We start from the raw sequence: 21,803 nt of genomic DNA, 5'->3' as shown, positions 1-21,803 counted from the left end.
AAAAAGCCCATTATTTACATAAAATTCATAAAAATTTAGTCTTTTTATTGAAATATGCAGGTTTCTGCAGTTTTATAATCTTTTCTCTGCCTGAGATAAACTACCTCTCTTTTTAAGGGGTCAGGTCCTTTTTCTTCAGAATATTTTAAAACACATTTATCTGGTAAAATACCATTAGATGTTTAAACAGTGGTGTTACAGTTGTCTCCTTATATAAAATTACAGTTGTATACCTCATATACATTTAAAAAGTGTTACATTGTCCAAAGACTTGGGACTGTCATCCTTTACCAGTGCCTGATAAATCATGCTGGTCCCAAAGACAGCCCTGACACAAACAGCACACTAAGCTGCACCTCTCCACCTCAATACAGATGACAGGAAACGATTATGCCTTCATTATGGGTTATTCCACATCCCTTGGGCAAATGAGAAAACCTGTCTGAGCCCTTCTACTTTGCATGTGTAAAACTGGTTCAATAATTTAGAGTCACAAATTATAGTATTATTTATACAGATTAAATTAGAGCTATTATTCAATAAAGATTTATTGAGCATCTACTATGTGTAAAACAGTGTTGAAGTTTTTGTAGTGAATAAGACAGAGTAGGTGAACTTAAAGGCCTAAAGGGCAGGTAGGAAAGACAGAAGGCGAACAGCAGCAGGAGACAAGTCTGGTAAACAGCTAGGAACTCAATCATTCAGGGCCTTGAAGGTCATGGGAAGGATACAGGTCATCCTTAAATAAATTGGGAAGCCACTCAGATATTCATTTATTCAACAAGGATTTACTGGATGTCTACTATGTGCCAGGCACTGTTCTAGATAAACAAATAGACTAAATGTCTGTGCTGGTTGCAGTTACTTTCTGGTAATGATGAGAAAAACAATAAATAAATAGATAGATAGATAGATAGATAGATAGATAGATAGATAGATAGATAGATAGATAGATAGCATGTAAATGGTGATAAAAGCTATTGGAAAAAGGAGAGCAATGTAAAAGGGATCCAAAGTGCGGGAAGGATCTAAAGCATAGGTCAGGGTTAAGGCCTGCAGAAGGGGAGTGTGAGCCATGTAGCCATTTGGGAAAATGAACCTCTAGACAGAAGGTACAGCTTGTGTACAGGTGCTAGAATGATGCAGGACCAGATTATGTTTGAAAACAGCAAGACCTGTATGGTTGCAGCAGAGTGAACAGGGAAAAGAAAAATAGGAGATAAGGTTAGGAAGTTAAGAGAGCACCCATACTGCAGGGTCCTACAGATCTTTGGTTTTTACTTTGAGAGAGAGGGGGCATTTTCAGCAGGGGAGTGCCTTGCATTTACAAGTATCACTCGAGCTGCTAAATGGACAACGGGAGGCAAGTGAGAAACAGGGAGTCCAATTAGATGACTGCAATGTTCCAAGCATGAGATAATGGTGGCTTAGACCAGGGTGGTAGCAGGTGGCAAGAAGTAGCAGTCATAGAATGAATCTAAATTAAACACAGAACCAACAAGATCTTCCTGATGGACTGAATGAAGAGAAATCAGGCTAATTATAAGAGTTTTTGGTTTGAGCAAATGAAAAGACAAGTTAGTAACAAGATGGGCTGTGTGCTGGAGGAGGAGGAGGAATTTCTAGGGTAAAGCAGTCCAAGTAGAAATGTCAAGTAAGCAACTGAAAATACAAGTCTGGAGTTTGAGAGAGAAGTCTGAGCTGAAAATATAAGCTGGAGTAAGACAAAGAAGATATAAACAAAGGAGTAAATGTAGGCCGAGGGTCAAGGACTAGGTCCAGGTGCTTGCAACATTAAGTTAGGTTAGGGAGAAGAGGAAGAACCATGAAAGGAAACTAAGAAAGAAGACCAGAGAAACAGGAAGCAAACTAGGAGTAGGCATCCTGGAAAATGAATGAAAATATATCACGGAGGAGGGTGTTAACCTAGTCAAATGCTGTTGATGCGTTAAGCAAGATGAGGGCTGAGAACTGGCCATTGGATTCAGAAATTCAGAGATCACTAGGGTCTCTGACAAGAACACTATCAGTAGAGTGGTAAGGTCAATACCATTGAAGGGTTTAAATAGAAGAATTCATAATGAAATTTATTTTAAAAAGAATATCAAAGTGGAGGCAGGGGGAGGTTTGGGAGGAACTTCACAAAGAAGACTTCATCCTCCAGAGCAGCTGAAACTTAGATTAACACAGAGCTTCAAGGATGCTGATCTCAAGACATACCATTGGGTTCAGATGCCACAGGCAGAGAAAAAATGGTTTCAAAGATGAGCCTCAAACAGAAAGTCCCAGAACAGACCATTCAAATGATAGATGTTTATGTGCGACAGAGCTGCATCGCATAAAGGCAGCTCTATATAACATGTTCCACGGTGAAGAGCAGCATGGACTTATTTCTTTACCTGGCTAATGATTCACTCATGTCTCATCATCAAGGCAAGCTGGTTATATTTAGAAATTATAACCTAAATTGTTACGGTTTCTTTATATGAAAAATTCAACAAATTTATGAAACACCAACTATATACAATACACTAACGTAGGAGTACAAAATAGATGATGCAGAAGTCCTGCACTGGAGAAGTGCACAATCTGATCATTAATATCACTTGATTTAGTAAGATGCTAAGTAAAACGAAAAACAAACAAACAAACAAAAAAACCATTGACATATTTAGAGATGCTCAAATGTAATTCAGAAATATTACTATTTAAAATGAAAAGTTAACATACTTCATTATTAAGTTAACAAAATTTCATTATTGAATTTTCTTCAGAAGTACATAATATAGTAGGTATCATATTAACAAGGTACATAATGTCAAATCTACATAAATAAAGTAGATATTTACTCTTAAAATAGAAATACATAATGGTAACTGAACTAAATTTAGAAATATTAATTGAAAGCCAATTCTCTATTCAAGGCATGCTATTTAATTTAACCATAACAATTTCACACAGAAGGTCATTTTACACAAGCAAAAATAACTATAAAGCTCTGTTATCAAAAATTACAAAAAATCTTAAAAGCATTAGACAAAAACTACAAATAATTAATCTTACAGACTGTATAAACTGTTTCATTTGTCAGTGTTGCACATGTTACAAAAGAGCCTGATTAATTTTTAATTGCAGGGCACTGTACAAAAAAATGCATTAAAAGATTCTTCTGTTTCTTCCAATTAAAACTATTATCTTCCTATTTAAAAAGTAATTATAACAAATTAAAAAGCCCTGGCCGCTTTGGCTCAGTGGTTGGAGCATCTGCCTGCGGACCAGAGAGTCCCATGTTCGGTTCCCACTAGGGGCATGTATCAAAAAAAAAATTTTTTTTTTAATTTTCAGATAAAAGTAACAAAAGGGAGGGATAGGGGGACTGAGGAAAAAAGAGAAAAAACCTTTTTAAAAAAGTAGGAAAAGTGAACTTGTCTTGAGACACTGAACCTTTGGCAGAGGAGAAATATTTTTCAGAGCCAACTGAGAAAGGTTACTAGAAGTGATTTCATTTTGTCAATAACATGATAATATACATAGATGCTGAGGGCATCACATGGAAGTATAGGCCAACAATAAGAAAAACAAAAACAAAAGAACACTGGCTTACATTAAGTCAGGTTTCTGCAAATCAAATGTATCTCTCTCACAAAGTCAGTATCATTAAAAAAGATGGAACATGTCTCCTGTAAGAAGAACAATCTACAATTTCAGACACATGTCATCTCATTTATATGTATACATTTTTGTAAAAGTGAAACTCTGCTATTAAAAAAACAAAACAAAACCAGAAACCATAAGGAAATCATAATTTGTAAAATTGCAATAAATTAATAAAAATTATTTTAACAATGATTATTCGAGGTTCTGTCTCTTGTTTTATTTTAGAAAGAAACACTGGCAAATCATTTTTAAATTAATCATCTTGTAGTAGCTTATATGTAAATAGGCATGTAATAGCTTGAAATGGTGGATAAAGCACAGTGTCTATGAAAGTTTAGAAAATTGAATTAAAATGAGATAACTAGGTACCAAGAATAGTCTTCATAGTACCTGATACACAGTAGTATTCAATAAATGATCTTAATGAATGAAAGAAGAAATAAGTAAATGATGAATGTAAAAATTAATTGATTACTTACATTTGCTAAACAACCTAACATCTATGAATGAAACAGGACAAAGTTGATGAAAATCTGATTAATCATTTTGAAAAATTATATTTCTTAAATCACATCAGTTTGCTCAAAGCCTAATTTGGTGGCAGAACCTCAAATTTTAACCCCAGTTCTGCCAATAACTGGGCTTCTGATCCTAAATTTAGGTGCTCTCTCAGGATTTCTTCTGCCTTAAAATGCTGACCCTAATTTCCAAAGTAAATAAGAATTGAAATCTATTCTTTAGGCTTTTGTTAAAACACATGTTAATATCTATACTTATTAGATATTAATATTTTAAAAGGTATGTAAGTTGATATGTCACTAAATAATGCCTTCTATAGTATTTTACATAATTGTTTTCTCACAAATTAATTTCCTATAATTTAGGAACTCCTGAGTTTATTTCAAAGCTTAGCCTTAACTACCTGATTTCTTGACAAGGAACCAACCTCAATGTGCTCATCTATAAAAGATCTACAGTGAGGGTTAAAAGAGTTAAATGTGAAATGCTTAGAAAGTCATAGGCTTATAGTAAATGCTCAATAAGTACCATTACTATTATAATTAATGGCTATTAAATAATCCTCTAAATCTTCAAAATACTGCTAGAAATCTAGTAAACAGTGAAGCAGAATATCTTTTTTAAAAACCCGGCACAAGTTTACTTTCTAAATTTAAAAAATCCTAACACTTCATGTCAACACATGCCAATAAAAGCCAAACTAATGCCTATGTACGAGACTTAAAAGCATAATTTCAAGCATCAAATGTTAAGCTTCAATATTAAAAATCTTACTTACGGATTTGCTTATTCTCCTTTGGCAGCTGAATTTTGTTTGTCTGGCTGCTGCCTTCCAGGACAAACACAAAACTTTTAACTTCTTTATCAAACTCCTACAGAACAAAAACGAAAACTGGTAACTGAAGCGTACTTTGTTTGGCTTCTATTATATATTTGGAGTTGAACACTCACAGGAAACAAGTTCCAGATTTAAATGAGTTGAAAGTGACTTAGGCCTTGACACTCTTACCCCGAGACTTTCTGGGAACTGGAATATAGAAGCCACACTAAGCCACTTGGCAAATCCTCTATTATACCAAGGTATTCTTCCTCCAAATGATAAAAAGTTCTCCTAGTATAGGGATTCTCAAGTTACTAATTTTGAGTTTCCAGAGTTTATTTACTCTTCCTCTACTTTAATCTGTGTATTTCTAACAGCACAGGCTGAACATCATATCCTGTTACAGTATAATAAATCACCTAACCTATGTTGTATCCAGTCCGAAAGTTCCTTGGTTTCCAGCCATGGTTCATACAGAATTAATCATTGACTTCTGTTTCAAGCTAGTGCTCTAACTTGAAGTTCCATATCATTTACCTAAAATCAGTACAAATAAAGTGCTACAATTAAGGTGACCTAAAAAACTAAGGTTGGAGAAACAAACAAAAAAATAAAACATGAGATAAAGTGGTAATGTAGAGGTTATTTTTTCATGGATCAAATTCCCAATCTTTGAGTATAAAAACCCCTTTTTCATATTAAAATATTTCACAGATCCTCCCAATCTCTTGTTTTATATATGTTAAGAAATACACTGTAACTAATGGCTGTTAAGATGAAACATTGTAATAAATTTATATTATACCCATCAGAGTAGCATCTCCTATGTATTTGAAATGAATATACATACACTGAGTATATTATTTATTCTACAAGTTAAGCATATACTTAAAACATTTCATTCAACAGTATACCAAAATCTTCAACGTGGTCAGGAAGCCCCTACATAGTCCAGTCTCTGCCCAGTTTTTCAAACCCTATCTCCTACCTTGCACTCTCCCCTCTGTCTGCATCTTAGCCTTAGTAGCCTTCTTGCAGTTTCTTAAAAATTCTAAGCTCTTTCCTTACACAAGGATTTCCCCTTTGCCTGAAATGCTCTGCTTTCCACCAGCTCCACCCAGTATCTAGTTAGCTGTTAGAGATCAAATGTCATTCCCTTGGGAAGCCTTTCCTAATTTCTCTGCTAGATACTCTCACAGCATCATTTATGTTTTACCCATAGTAAGAGCTGTATAACTGTGAGCAAGCTCCTTACCCTCTCCATGCCTCAGTTTTATCATCTATGAAAGGGGCATAAAGGTAACTATCTCAAAAGCCTACTATATGGATTTCACAACATACATACTTAATTCTGTGCTTGGCCAACAGTAAGAACTCAATTAATAGTAGTTTTAAAAAGTTATCCATATAGATGATTGGATAAGAAAACAGGACCCATATATATGCTGTCTACAAGAGACCCACCTCACAACAAAAGACTCATATAGGTTGAAAGTGAAGGAATGGAAAAAAATTTTCCAGGCAAATGGAAATGAAAAAAAAGCTGGTATAACAATACTCATATCTGATAAGACAGACTTCAAAACGAGGGCCATAATAAGAGACAAAGAAGGTCACTACATAGTATAAAAGGGATCGATCCAACAAGAGGATATAACCCTGATAAACATATATGCACCAAATATAGGAGCACCAAAATATATTAAAAAATTTCTGGAGGAGTTCAAGGGAGAGATCAATAGTAATATAATCATAGTGGGTGACTTTAACACCCCATGACACCACTGGATAGATATTCTAGACAAAAAATTAACAAGGAAACAGAGTCCTTAAACGATGAACTAGATCAGTTGGACTTAAGTGATATTTACAGAACATTTCATCCCAAAGCAGCAAAATATACATTCTTCTCAAGTACACATGGGACATTGTTGAAGATAAACCACATTATACACAAATCAAGATTACTGAAATCATATCAAGCATCTTCTCAGATCACAATGGCATGAAACTAGAAATCAATGATAATAAAAACACTCAAAAACATTCAAACATATGGAGGCTAAAGAGCATGTTATTAAACAACAAATGGGTTACCAATTAGATCAAAAAAGAAATCAAAAACTTCCTGGAAACTAACAAAAATGAACACACAATAATAAAAATCTGTGGGACACAGAAAAAGCAGTCCTGAGAAGGAAGTTCATAGCACTACAGGCCTACCTCAAGAAAGAAGAAAAATTTCTAATAAACTATCTAATCCAACAACTTAAAGATTGAGAAGGAGAACAAAAAAAAAGACCCAGAGTTCGTAGAAGGAAGGAAATAATAAAAATCAGAGCAGAAATAAATGACATAAAGACTCAAAAAACAATACAAAAGATCAATGATACCAAGAGCTGATTCTTTGAAAAGATAAACAAGATTGATCAACCTTTAGCCAGACTCACCAAGAAACAATGAGAAAGAACCCAAATTAATAAAATCAGAAATGAAAGAGGTGAAGTAACAATACCACAGAAATACAAAGGATTGTAGGAAAATACTATGAACAATTATATACCAACAAATTCGACAACCTAGGTGAAATGGACAAATTCTCAGAATCATAACTATTCCAAAACTCAACTGGGAAGAGTCAGAAAACCTAAACAGACCAATAATAATTAAGGAAATAGAAGTAATCAATAAAATCCCAGCAAACAAAAGTCCTGGTCCAGACAGCTACACAGGGGAGTTTTACTGAACATTCAAAGAAGAACTACCATCTAGTCTCCTCAAACTAGTCTAAAAAATTCAAGAGGAATTTCTTCCAAGCTCTTTTTATGAGGTCAGCATAATCCTAATCCCAAAACCAGATAAAGACACTATAAATAAAGAAAATTACAGGCCAATATCCCTGATGAACACAGACACCAAAATCGTCAACAAAATCTTAGCAAATAGAATCCAGCAATATATTTTAAAATATTATACACCATGATCAAGTGGGATTTATCCCAGGGATGCAAGCCTGGTACAATATTCGTAAATCGATCAATGTGATACACCACATAAACAAAATGAAAGACAAAAATCATGTGATCATACCAATAGACACTGAAAAAGCATTTGACAAAATCCACCACTCATTTTTGATAAAAACTCTCAGCAAAGTGGGAATAGAAGAATCATATCTCAACATAATAAAGGCCATTTATGACAAACCTACAGCCAACATCATACTCAATGAGCAAAAATTAAAAGCATTTTCCTTAAGAACAGGAACAAGACAGGGATGCCCACTTCCACAACTCTTATTTAACATAGTACTGGCTCTAATTTCTCACACTTACTTTCCAAATTACAGATGGACTGCCAAGGATCTTCCATTTTGCTCCAGGATTTTTTCCCTGAGCACTAAAGATTTCAACAAATGCGCCTCCCTAGAAAACAAAAATGAAATATTTAGATTAAACTGAAAGACAATACTAAGAAGATACTACCCACCTGAACAACCACTGTTCAGGCTTCCGTCAGGTAAATAGATCTGGGGGAAAAAACGCGATCCCTGTTACTCCTGCTTTCTACCTTGATTGTATACAACCACAGCAGCTCTCATTTGAGTCACCTTAGCTTAATAGTTTAAGAAATTTTTTTAAAGCATGATAAACATTAAATGAATGGTGCCATACAAACCTTACAATCTCTTCGTGTAAGGTTCATTTATTTGACATGCATAGATCATGGTTACAAAACATCCCATTCAACACAGACTAATAGATTCTGATAATTATTATCTTTTTAGGCATACTGGTCTGAGCTCCAATACGAGCTTTGCCATTTATTAACTATCTGATTTTGGATATTTAACCTCGATTCTTTATCTATAAAATGGATTGCTGGATTATACAGGATAGTAAATATAAACCATCAAGCACAATACTTTGCATATAGCAAAAGCTCAATAGTGCCAGCAATAATTATTCAAAAGAGGGAAAATTAATAGTTTAGTCTAGTCAACAAAAAGTTTGGGAGGGAGTAGGGAAAAGAATGATTCTTATTTTGAGTATTACTATAAATCTTTTTATACAAGGTAGGGCAAAAGTAGATTTACAGTTGTTCATATGGAAAATAATACATTAAGTAATAATACAAGAATAAACTGTGTTTTGCATATTCACAAATGTAAACCTACGTTTGCCCCATCATGTATATTTAATACAAGTTAATTTAGAGATCTATAAAGTCTGAACAAGTAGGCCCTGGCTGGGTAGTTCAGTTGGTTAGTGTCATCCGGATATGCCAAGGTTGCAGGTTCGATCTCTGGTCAGGGCACACACAAGAATCAACCAATGAATACATGAATAGGTTGAGCAATGAATGAGTCAATGTTTCTCTCTCCCTTCCCCTCTTTCTCTCTCTCAAAAAATGAACAGATAAAAAATTTTTAATCTGTACAAGAAAAATAGAGTATCTTATTTATAGATATGCTATGCAAACATATCTGTAAACATGAGAACATGGAGGGACATGGTATGTAAAAACACTAAACATATTACTGAATTTCCATATCCTTTAATTATAAAGGAAAGGAATTAAATAAGATGATATCTCTGAGGAAGAATTTCTTGCAAGAAATTGAGAATCTGAAATAAAGACTAAATATGGTTTTCTGTTACGGCCTGGATGATTTATAAACAGCACATGAGCAAATCTGTACGATTTTTGTGAAGAATTTTCAGCTTTTAATTTTTCTCAATAATATAAATATATTTTTGCTTCTGAGTTTTAACACATAATCGCTTAAGTTAAGAAATTTAATTCCTTCTTTGTTAGGCAGTATTATGTGCAAACTGTGTGTGGATAGAATTACTATAGCTTCTGGGGTCAGGTCATATTTCACTATGAATGTAAGAGAGCTTTTTTTTTTTTTAAAGAAAAATCCTTATATATGGTGAGATAGGAAACTGCCATTTCCCATTTCTTTTTCTCTTGTTTTCCAAGTTTCCCACAGTAGGAGTATGCTTTTTAAAAAACAAAACAATGTATTACCTATATTAAGTGAGTGAAACTCTAAAATTATTCTAATAATTGGAATAGAATAAAGAGAACTGCAGAACACTCTCGGGACACTCATGAGAAGGCAGGCAGTGTTTGGTGAAAAGGTAGAAGCAACAGAGTTGGAGACCAGTGAAGGGCTGTTCCCACCGCACAGGGACAAAGATGTTCATTCTAACAGTAGGACTAGGATGGGAAACAGATTGTAAATAGTGTTCAGAACCTCAAGTAGAGGTGGGGAGGGGAGGGCAGGAGACTATGGCAAGGGAAAGCAGGAAGGGAGATGCCAGCAAAGAGAGGAAAGGCGGTCAGGCATGGAGACACTCTAGGGTACTCCAGGTGACTGAGGGAGACCCAGAATCAGTTTCTCCCCGCGATCTTTGGACCACCTGCATTAGCGTGAACTGGGGGTAGCTGTTACAAAGGGAAATTAACTAGCCCCATCTAGAGATTCTGATTCTCCAGATCTGGGGTGAGGGTCAGGAAACCTGCATTTTTACAAGTACCTTAAGTGATCCCAATAAACCCCAATGTCTGAGAATCATTGACCCCCAGTTTTGGAGAAAACAGCCTATAAGCCAAAGTGCTTATTTTCTTTCTTGGTTTATTCCCTTCGTGCACTCATTCATTCACTCTCTTACAGCTTCTCAAGGCGCTTGTTAGATAAAACTCAAGATGTATGGGCCCTGCCCTCAAGATTCCGATTCAGGAGTCTGGTTGGAGCGTTAGATTTGCATTTTAATTAGAATCTCAGGCAATCCATATACCTTGAGAAGCAAAGCACTGCGCTGGAGACTGAACATGGTAAAAAGTCAAATCATATGCCCAGACGTGAGTCGCTTTCTTTTTGGATCAAGAACATTCATCCATTCATTTCTTTCCACAAAAAAAAGACCATGTTATGGGAGTTTGGGGGAGGCTTTGCCCTCACCCCAAACAGCAGCTACCTTACCCAAGAGGAGAAAGCTACAGACAGGTTGGAGAGCCGTTTTGGGTTACCTGATACTCATTTTTGAACATTCCCGCAGGGGGCCCTGGGCTTGGGGCACGGAGTTCAGGGCTTCCAGCGAGTAGCGTGACCCAGACGGCTGGAAATCGCGGGCGGGAGCCCAGTGCCCCACGGGCGGGGAAGGGCTTCGTGGTTGGCCCCCGACTCGGTCAGGCTCTTCTCAGCCACGGGTCAGCTCCATCTCGGGCCCCCGACTCGCACCATCGTGGTCCACGCCCCGGGGTGCCGGGTGTGGGAGGGCGCAGCTGCCTGGGCGGACCCTAGGGAGTGATTTGTGTGCGTAACCTACGTGACGGGGCGCCCAGCCACGGAGCCAGAGACAAGCGCCCGCTCGCCCGGCTAAGGCAGACACACTCCCAGCCGCTCCGCCGGGCCCGCCGCTGAATCCGACCGGAAAGGGGCGCTGAGCCGCGCCAACATTCCCGCCGCGCCCATTGGCTCTCACGAGGCGCCTGCGCGTTGCGTTATATGGGCTTCTTGCCAACAAGCACGTGAGGCTACGCGGTGACGTCAGCGTTACCCAGGCAACCGAGAGAGTTTGAGACTCGGTGGACCGCCCAGTCTGTCACGCGCGCCCTCCTTAGATCGTGACCAGGGTCTGCAAAAAAAAATCTTAAACTTAGAGTTGCCACAGGTGCTGGACTCTTCTCGAAACCTGGCTCTTCGACTTGGTCTCTCTTCGTTGTAAACACTGGTAGCTGGTAGGTTGCTGAAAGGAAGTAATGGAATCTTGGAACCCTCACGTGGGCTTTAGTTCGAAGGTTCCCAAACTTGCATTGGTTGAGGCAATAATAGGGTCTGGTAGCCGCTTTCATTATTTTTGAAGACCCATGGATGTGCGAGTATTTATTCAAGATCACTGCACATGTTGAAAAGCCAAAGTTGTTTTTGTTTTCTTAAAGTAATTACATTATTGAGACAGGCTTTCTGAGTTTAACTCTTTGGTTACTTCATTGAGTTTCTATGTCAGAACTGCTTTTACAAAGTAGATATTATTGTCAGTTTTGAGCTAAGGGACTGTGACTCAGAAAGGTAAAATAGCTTGCCCAACATCACATGGCCAAGAAGTAATGGAGCTAGTTTGGAGCTCAGTTCTGATGCTGTACTCAAGGATGAGCTAGGTTAGTGGCATAGAGTTACTAATAATCAGGTACCACTCCTAGGGCCACTATAGGCCAAGACGTTCATAGGTTCACAATCCTGTGAGGTAAGGGTTATTTGAGAATATTGAGGTTCTCAACCTTTCAGTTGAGTATATTAGAAATTATTAGGAATTCAGAGTTGATTAGGCATTTACTCAAGGATGCAATGTTGACTTTCAGTTATGACTTAGCCTGATACTCTAATTCACCCAAAAGTCTCAAAGACTTGTTTTTCCTACAATGTGCTAAGCACTGTGGATCGTAAACAGGGTGCTAAAATGAATGCTGTCTGGATTTGCTCCTTATCAGGACTAAGAAGAGCAGATAAGGAACAAACTTACTTCTTCAAATACTGGATGCATACATGATAGAGGTGGGACTATCCCATAGCTGTAAATTGCAGTACACTATCTAGAATCAAGACTTCCTGATTTATAGATCTCAAATCTAGTTCAGCAACAGTTTTTGGCAAGGCTGAGGGTTTTGGAATTATGGTCAATAGACACGGTCTTTGTCTTATAAGACCTGTTAACTGCCCTGGCCAGTTTGGCTCAGCGGTTAAAGCGTCGGCCTGCGGTACAGAGAGACCCGGGTTCGGTTCCCGCTGAGGGCACGTACTTCGGTTGCAGTTTGTCCCCGGCCCTGGTTGGTCGTGCGGGTGGCAGCCACTCGATGTGTCCCTTCACGTCGATGTTTCTCTCTCTCTCTCTCCCTTCCTCTCTCTCCCTCCCACTCTATCTGTACAAAAAATGGAAAAATATCCTCAGGGTGTGAATAAAAAAATAAATAATAATAATAATAAAAAAAAAACCTGTTAACTAATGGAGGAGTATTTATTCATTCATTTAACAGAATTCTTCAGAATGCAATATATTCTAGACATTATGCTAAGAGCTAAGTGCACAGGAAAGGCCCTCATCTTCTTGGAATTTACATTATTGATGGGGTCAGACACAATAAACAAGTGAAGAAACAAGAAGTTACAACTTGTGATAAATGCCATGAATCAAGTAATAGGAAATAACATTGGAAAGGGTATATTAGTTTCCTGTGACCGTTGTAACAAATTATTATAAAGTGGCTTAAAGCAACAGAAATTCTCTCACAGTTCTGGAGAACAGAAGCCCAAAATGAAGGTATTAGCAGGGTGACATTCTTTTTAGAGGCTTTAGAGGAGAATTTGCTCTTAACTTCTAGCTTTTGGTGGCTGTTGGCCTTCTTTGGCTTGTGCCTGCGTTTCTCCATCCCTTTCTCTGTGGTCACACTACCTCTTTTCTCTATGTGTCTTCTTCTCTGTGTGTCTTACAAGGACAGTTGTAATGGCATTTAGGGCCCACTTGGATAATTTAAGGCAATTTCCTTATTGCAAGACCCTTAACTTAGTCACATCTGCTAAGACATTTTTTCCAAATAGAGTATGTTCCAGAGGGTAGCTGTAGATATCTTTTTGGGAGGGTGTGTGGAATTTTTTTGCCTAACACAAAGGCTGATTTGCAGTATAATACAAAGCAGCTTTTGATAAATGCTGTAAGAGAGGCAAAAAAATACAGTGAGAGTACAGGAGGACTCTAGGAGATATCTTAAGGCTTTTAACAATTTACTTGGGTCTCTGAAAAGGGAATTTTGACACCATAGTTGAAGAGAAACCTACAACTTTATCCTATGTTATTTTCTTTTTATCCCTTATCATTATCTGAATTTTATTTGTTTGTTTATCATGTGCCTTCAGCAATTAGAAGGTAAATTCCATGAGGGTAAGGAATTTTTCTGTGTTCATAATTATATTTCATCTAGAGTAATGTGTGATATATACAGAGTAGGTATTTTATAAACATATAATTTGTTGATTGAATTGAAGGCACCTTGGTCCTTTCAAACTCACCATCCAAAACTTCTCCAAATGTGGGCCTTTTCCATTCTTTCTAATCTTATTAATACCACACATCTCCTCTTCCTCACTCTGTATGGTAGGCATCTTCAAAAATGGCCTCCAGTGATCTCCATGTTCTGGTGTGCGGCACCCCTGTGTAATCTGCCCTTGCATGTGGAGTGAACCTAGTGACTCACTCTAATGAAGACAAAATGGCAAAAGTGCTGAGATGTCATTTCTAAGACAACTTTCTTTTGCTTGCCTTCTTTCACCCCCTTGCTTTGATTTCCCTTCTCTTCTCTGTCCTCACTCTGAAGGAAGTAAGTTGTTTTGTGAGCAGTCCCCTGGAGAGGTTCATGTGGCAAGGAACTGCTGTTCCTTGAGGACTTGAGGGCCATCAGCATCCACATTAGTGGGCTTGGAAGTGAATCCTTTCCTAGCTGAGCCTTGAATTGACTGCATCCCTGGTCAACACCTTGACTACAGCCTTATGATTATGCGTGAGTCAGAGGCACTCAGCTAAATTGCACCCTGATTCCTGGACCCACAGAAATTATATTTATTGTAAACTGCTAAGTTTTAAGGTCATTTTTAAACACAGAAATAGATAACTAATACACTTCCCATACACAATCCATTACCCAAACTTAATCGTAAATTGATCTACCTTTTCTCCACTGTAGTTTATAGAGGAATCCCTCGGAGATACTGTGGTTTTGGTTCCAGATCACCACAATAAAGTGATACTCACTTGTGGAGGGTCTTGCCTTCAATTTGTAAAAAATGTGATATCTATGAAGTGCAATAAAACAGTATGCCCATACTCTGGTTTACCTATGATTTCTCTTCCCTAAACTAATTTAATAGCCTCCTAATTCACACACCACTCTGCCCCTCTTTCAAATCTATGTCTATATTGCAGTCAGAGTCATCTTTATAGAACACAAATCTAATCACATTAGTCGCTTGCTTCTAGTCCTTTTATGATTACAGAGCCTATCTTTCTCTCTAGTTTCATTGTATATTATTCAGCTCCCTTCATTTCAGTCACATTGAGTTTTCTTTTAGTTACTCGTGTTCAACATGTTCACTTTCACTGTAGGGCCTCTGTGCTGTTCTCTTGCATGGATTACTTTTGCTCTCTTCTTTCTTTGGCTAAGGCCTACCTGTCCTATGGAGTTTGGAATAAGGGTCCTTTTCTCAAGGATGCCTTTTCTAATCTCTCTGACTTGATCAGGTCCCCCAGTTATATGTCTTCATAGAATCTATTACTTAGCATTACTGAAATAATTGAAATGTTATATGTTTTAATAATGTTGGCCATCTCTAATGGACTTTAGATTTCAAGAGAGAAGGGACTACGTCGGTTTTGTTTACCCTTGAATCCCTAGTGCTTGGTATAATAGTTCAACTTTGTACTGGGTATAATGAAATAGTAAACAAATGAATAAGTGAATGAGTGAGAGAGGAGATGAATAATGAATATAGTCTTAAAAGACAGCCATAGACTTTGGTGTTGGGAAAACAAGAAAAAAAAACAATTGAAAATACATTAAGGTAAAGGGGTAAATTAATCACTTTAATTTATTGATGGAGAAACTAGTTACAGAGTTGAAATGATTAATTACAGTATATCAGTAAGTCTCATTACTCAGGTGATTTTATTTTTCATAACCTGTTTATTCAGTTAAAGGCTGGAACGAACCAGTATCTTTACTTCAAACTCCTTATTTATTTTCTTGAGAGAAAGTAATTCTCATAGGCCCTGTTGTCCAAGGATTGGATTATCCCCTAACCCTCTTACAACGCCTTACAAGTATAGGAGACTTATAGTTGGATTTTTATTCAAGAGTATGGTATAAGGCCTATCTAGGCAATGGGCAATTTTAAAGGCTCAGTACAAAATTGTTTTGTCTATGGAGAAAACTACCATTAACACTTACAGTGGTGGCTATAAAGCAAAATAAGAATGCACACTACTTTAACAATATGAATTCAAAACCAGAGATAGAAAGAGATCTGCTGTTATTACATCAAATACTTTTGTTTGATTTGGATGAATGCAAGCTATGACTTCAAGAATGGCTACTAGAATTAAACACCCCATCCCCTCCCTCCAAAAAGAGCCAGCCTTCCCAAACAACTTTGCTTAAGCCAAGTTATTTATGTACATTATAAACAGCAGTAAAACAGTTTCTCTAATTGCTACAATTTTTTTTTTGTTGTTTTTTTTTTTTTTTTTTTATCCTCATTCGAGGACATTTTTCCATTTTTTGTACAGACAGAGTGGGAGGGAGAGAGAGGAAGAGAGAGAGGGAAACATCGATGTGAAAGGGACACATCGAGTGGCTGCCACCCGCACGACCAACCAGGGCCGGGGACAAACTGCAACCGAGGTACATGCCCTTAGCGGGAACCGAACCCGGGTCTCTCCGGACCGCAGGCGGACGCTCTAACCGCTGAGCCAAACCGGCCAGGGCAAATTGCTACAATTTTTAAAGAAGTCAGTACATTTAGCAATTACATTAAATTGCTTAACTTAATTTGACAAAATTAAGAATTAGTCACTTTACAAGCTTTAAAGTGCTTGTCTTTGTTCTACAAAGAAAGTAATTTGGTGTTGTATTAATATTATTAAAAGATATATTGATGGTATTTCAAATGGCATAGACTAGAAACAGTTTTTTTCCTTCTTTATTGATTTTAGAGAGAGAGGAAGGGACAGGGGGAGAGAGAGAGAAACATGGGTGAGAGACAACATCCATTGGCCGCCTCCTGCATGCCCCTCTTTGGGATCAGGTCCACAACCTGGGCATGTGTTCTGATGGGGAATAGAACTGGCAACCTCTTGGTGCGTGGGTTGATGCTCAACCACTGAGCTATGCCGGCTGGGCTAGAAATAGTTTTTAAAAGGTGAGCCTTTGTATGCCAATGTAGTCATTCAAGTTAGATGATATGATTATAAATTTGACATGAAATAGTATTCTTTTGAACTAACAATATGTGGTGCTCACCACAATATAGTCATAATTTATATTTTGGTTGCAGATTATAGTAGAATAATTTAACATAATAGGAAGAAAAAACGTTGGCTTAATGATCAATATTTGTTTTGTTATACAATCTAGAAATGTTTAATAGTTGGAGGATTATTTTATTATTTTTTTCACATTATGGAATAACTTTATAAATGACAATAATGCCAAGTTGAATAATTTGAAAACTGAGCCTATTTGATAGTTTTAAGCTAGTTGAGAAAAATTAGTGATTTCTGAGTCATCCAATTGACTTCTGGTTTGAGAGTAGTGGTGTTTTTTTGTTTTGTTTTTTTAAAGAAGTTGTGGTAAAGAAGGTTTTTGAGGGTTTTACTGTTTGTAGATTTTCTTCTCGAATAGTTCATTTATTTTTTTCTCTCGTCTATGAGATTCTACAAACTGTTTCCTGCCTGTAAATTTAGATGACCAAATACTTCAAAATTTATGCATAAACTTGAAATTTCCAAAATCAGTTATTACTTGAAGATTTTTCTCAGGAAAAAAAAAAAAAAGCTGTTCCAGTAGCTGACTATTTAGGGATGAATACTTTCCCCAAAATAAGTTTTATACTGCATCCACTTAGATTTAAAAAAATGAACATATTTGTAAAATACGTCTTTGAAAAGATTAAGTGAAGTGAGTTGATATTTAATACCAACTTGTTTTTCAATGACATAAATGCTCTTATTTTGTCAGAAAAAGTTAAGTTAGATCTCAGTAGCAAGTTTTTCTTATGTAACTAACCTAAAGCCAGTTTGTGCTGATTCGTGATAAGAAGAGTATAGAAAACTGGTTATCCACATGAAAGGAATAAAGTTGGACCTTTACATTATACTATATAAAAATATTAACTCAAAATGATCTAAGACCAAAACATAAAACTATAAAACTTTTAGAAGAAAACAGGGAAAAAACTCATGACATTAAATTTGACAGTGATTTCTTGGATATGACAAAAAAAGCACAGGCAACAAAAGTAAGACAGATTAGACTAGGTAAAAATTTAAAACTTCTGTACATCAAAGGACACAGTCAACACAGTGAAAAGACAACCTATGGAACGGGAACAATTCAGGGTCAGGCAAAAGAAGGCTTATAGTTGTTTGTATGGAAAATAATACAATAATTAGTAAGTAATAATACAAGGATAAACTGTTCCACGTACTCACAACAGTAAACCTACTTTTGCTTCACCCTGTACTTGCCAATCACATATCTATATGATAACATATATATTCAGAATATACAAAGAACTTCTACAACTCAATAACAGCAACAAAAACCAATTATCCTTGTTTAAAAAATGGGCAAAGGTCCAGCCGGTGTGGCTCAGTGGTTGAGCATCGACCCATGCACTAAGAGGTCGGCGGTTTGATTCCTGGTCAGGACACATGCCCAGGTTATGGGCTGGATCCCTGTTGGGGGGCATGCAGGAGGTAGCCAATCAGTGTTCTCTCTCAATGATGTTTCTATCTCTCTCACCCTTCCCCTTTCTCTCTCTCTAAAATCAATAAAGAAAAAACAATTTAAAAATTAAAATAAATAAATAATGGGCAAAGACTTGCATAGACATTTCTCCAAAGATATACAAATGGCCACTAAGCACATAAAAAATTGCTCAACATCACTAATCATTAGATATATGCAAATAAAAACCTCAATGAAGTATTACCTCACACACATTAAGATGGCTATTATCAAAAACACAGAAAATAACGTGTTGGTGAGGATGTGGAGAAATTCAAATTCTTGTACACCATTGGTGGCAATGTAAAATCGTGCAGCAGTTATGGAAAAAAGAATGGCAGTTGCTCAAAACATTGAAATACAATTACCATATGTTCCAGCCATTTCACTTTTGGGTATTCTAAAAAAGTTGAAAGCAGGGTCTCGAAGAGATATTTGTGCATCCAAGCTCTTAGCAGCATTATTCACAATAGTCAAAAGATGGAAGCAGCCTAAGTGTCCATGCATGGATGTATGGGTAAACACAATGTGGCGTATACAAACAATGGAATATTATTCCTTCTTTAAAAGAAGGGAAATTCTGACACATTCTTCAAAATCAATGAAACAGGAGTGACCAAAGTGAGCCAAGCTTGCCCTCTTCTGCTGTGGCTTTGGGATTGGAAACTTCTGACCCACATGCCAGAAGCCAGATTGTGACAAGACAGCACACCACTCCGTGTCCTATGGCACCGAACCTCTGGGTGTGTCATCAAGAGATGAGCCTGCTGAAATGGCTGCATACACTCAAGACATTTTGAATCACTGGACCTTGCAGAATTTGCTAAAAAGCAGCCATGGTGGTACAAGCTGTTCATAGCAATCTGAGCTCTCTGCTGAAAAGTATATCTTAGCAACCCAGCTGTTAATTGGATGTGTCACTGGATGGTGCATAGATTTTATATTCCAGAAAGTTGGAAAGTTGGCTGCAACAGCTGTGGGAGGAGAATTTTTTCTCCTTCAGCTTGCAAACCATGCTAGGTTCATCAGAGTTGACTGGCAGTTAATAGAGAAGAACATGAAGAAGGCCAAGGAATAGCTGAAGATCTGTAAGAGCGACCACATTTCTACAGAAGTGAAAAGCAAAGCTAAGGAGATGATGTCACTTGTGAAGAACAGTCTAGTGACTGGTGGATTTTTTGGAGGCTTTCTTCTTGGCATGCTGTCTTAAGGAGGATGACTTTGCTTCCATCATTCCTGATTTTTCCACCTACCAGCCTCTTCACTCCATCATAGGACACTGAGTCTCCTCTTCTTACTCTTCTTCTTCTCCTGTACCTTCCTTCCTGCTGTAGCATATCTGAATGTCTTCTATAGATATCTGTTTGTAAAATCCAGTAGGTCCTACTATGAACTTCACAACAACAAATGAAGAGACAATAGACATTAGCGCTCCTCCTGGAACACTCCCCATTTGACTAAACTGTATATCAAAAAGAATGTTCCTTTCCTTCTACATAAGATACTTCCTAGAAAACAGTGCAAGATGACTCACCATGGAGGTGACCTCAAAGGTTGTCCCAAACTTTATTTGACAAAAAGATAAAAAACACATAGAGAGATACCTTATTATGTATAGCATGGAAAGGAACAGAATACCTTTGCCTTTAAGCATAAAAATAAAGAAGTATGAACCATGAGGATATTGTGCTAAGTGAAAAAAATCAAACACACACACACACACACACACACACACACACACAAATACTGTATGATTTCACATATATGAAGTTTCCATAGCAGTGAAAATCATAGATTCAAAAAATAGAATGGCAGTTGACAAGGAATAGGTAGGGGAGGGAAAAATGGAAAGTTGAAAAAAGTTCTTCTCAAGATTGCACAACAAAGTTAAGTGTCTTAACAATATTGAATGATGTACTTAAAAATGTTTAAGATGGCAAATTTTATGTTATGTGGTTTTTACCATGATTCAAAATAAGTTTTTGGGAGAAGGAGAGCTAATCACGAAAATGCTCCTTAGAAATAGCTTGAGAAACACTGGTATAAAATAAGTGTGTGTGTGTGTGTGTGTGTGTGTGTGTGTGTGTCTGTGTGTGTGTATGTTTTAGCTGAATTATTTAAAGTTAAGGTGCAGGTAATTGCCAATGATACATCAGATAAGGGGTTAATTTTCAAAATATATAGAGTGCTCATACAACTCAACAAAAGGAAGACAAAGAACCCAATTAAAAAATGGGCAGAGGACCTAAATAGACACCTCTCCAAACAGGACATACAAATGGCCAAGAGACATATGAAGATATGCTCAACATCACTAATCATCAGAGAGATGCAAATTAAAACAACAATGAGGTATCACCTGACACCTGTCAGAATGGCAGCCATCAACAAATCATCAAACAACCAGTGTTGGCGAGGGTGTGGAGAAAAGGGGACTCTAGTGCACTGCTGGTGGGAATGCAGACTGGTGCAGCCACTATGGAAAACAATATGGTGTTACCTCAAAAAACTAAAAATTGAACTGCCATTTGACCCAGGGATCCTGCTTCTAGGAATATACCCTAAGTAACATGAAACACCAATCAGAAAGAATATATGTACCCCCATGTTCATAGCAGCACTATTTACAATAGCTAAGATCTGGAAACAGCCCAAGTGCCCATCAGTACACAAATGGATAAAAAGCAGTGGTACATATACACAATGGAGTACTATGTAGCTGTAAGAAAGAAAGATCTCTTATCCTTTGAGACGACATGGAGGGACCTGGAGAGTATTATCCTAAGTGAAACAAGCCAAGCAGAGAAAGACAAATATCACATGATCTCACTTATTTGTGGAATATAATGAACACAACAGTCTGAGGAACAGGGTAGACCAGAGATGTGGAAGTAGGGCACAGACTGACAACCCTCCGAAGAGGGGATGGGGGAGAGGGAAGAGATAAACTACAGAACTTTTATGCATGTGTGCCTAACCAGTGGGCATGGACAACAAAGCTGGGGAGGGGATGGAGGGATGGAGAGGAGGGTGTCAATGGGGAAAAAAGGAGAAACATCTATAACAAAAATGAATTATTTAAAAAGTTAAAACAAAACAAAACACTGATGACAGAGAACATCAATTGGCTGCCTCCTGCATGCCCCCCAATGGGGATCAGGCCCATAACCCGCGCATGTACCCTGACCGGGAATCGAACTGGCGACTTCTTGGTGCATGGATCGACACTCAACCAGTGAGCCAC

At 37.3% G+C, this 21,803-nt stretch overlaps 1 protein-coding gene and 1 pseudogene across 2 annotated transcripts in view; one reads left to right on the top strand and one right to left on the bottom strand.

The window, feature by feature from the left end:
* Positions 1-11,432, bottom strand: part of CFAP20DC (CFAP20 domain containing) — a 258,264-nt gene extending 246,832 nt beyond the window's left edge. The window contains exons 1-3 of one of the 2 annotated variants that reach the window (XM_036267094.1): positions 11,036-11,432; positions 8,332-8,421; positions 4,955-5,048 (exon numbers count right to left, since the gene is read on the bottom strand). In XM_036267094.1, the coding sequence (XP_036122987.1) occupies positions 4,955-5,048; positions 8,332-8,421; positions 11,036-11,056 (205 nt within the window). In that variant the 5' untranslated portion in view covers positions 11,057-11,432. The remainder of the gene's footprint in view (positions 1-4,954; positions 5,049-8,331; positions 8,422-11,035) is intronic. The other variant, XM_036267095.1, reaches the window with a different exon arrangement.
* A 5,506-nt stretch (positions 11,433-16,938) lies between these two features.
* On the top strand, positions 16,939-19,769 carry LOC118633521 (annotated as a pseudogene).
* Positions 19,770-21,803: the final 2,034 nt, after the last annotated feature.

This window comes from Molossus molossus, unplaced genomic scaffold (genome assembly GCF_014108415.1).
Source record: "Molossus molossus isolate mMolMol1 unplaced genomic scaffold, mMolMol1.p scaffold_m16_p_18, whole genome shotgun sequence".
Taxonomy (NCBI): domain Eukaryota; kingdom Metazoa; phylum Chordata; class Mammalia; order Chiroptera; family Molossidae; genus Molossus; species Molossus molossus.
This window is presented reverse-complemented; position numbering and strand designations above follow the sequence as displayed.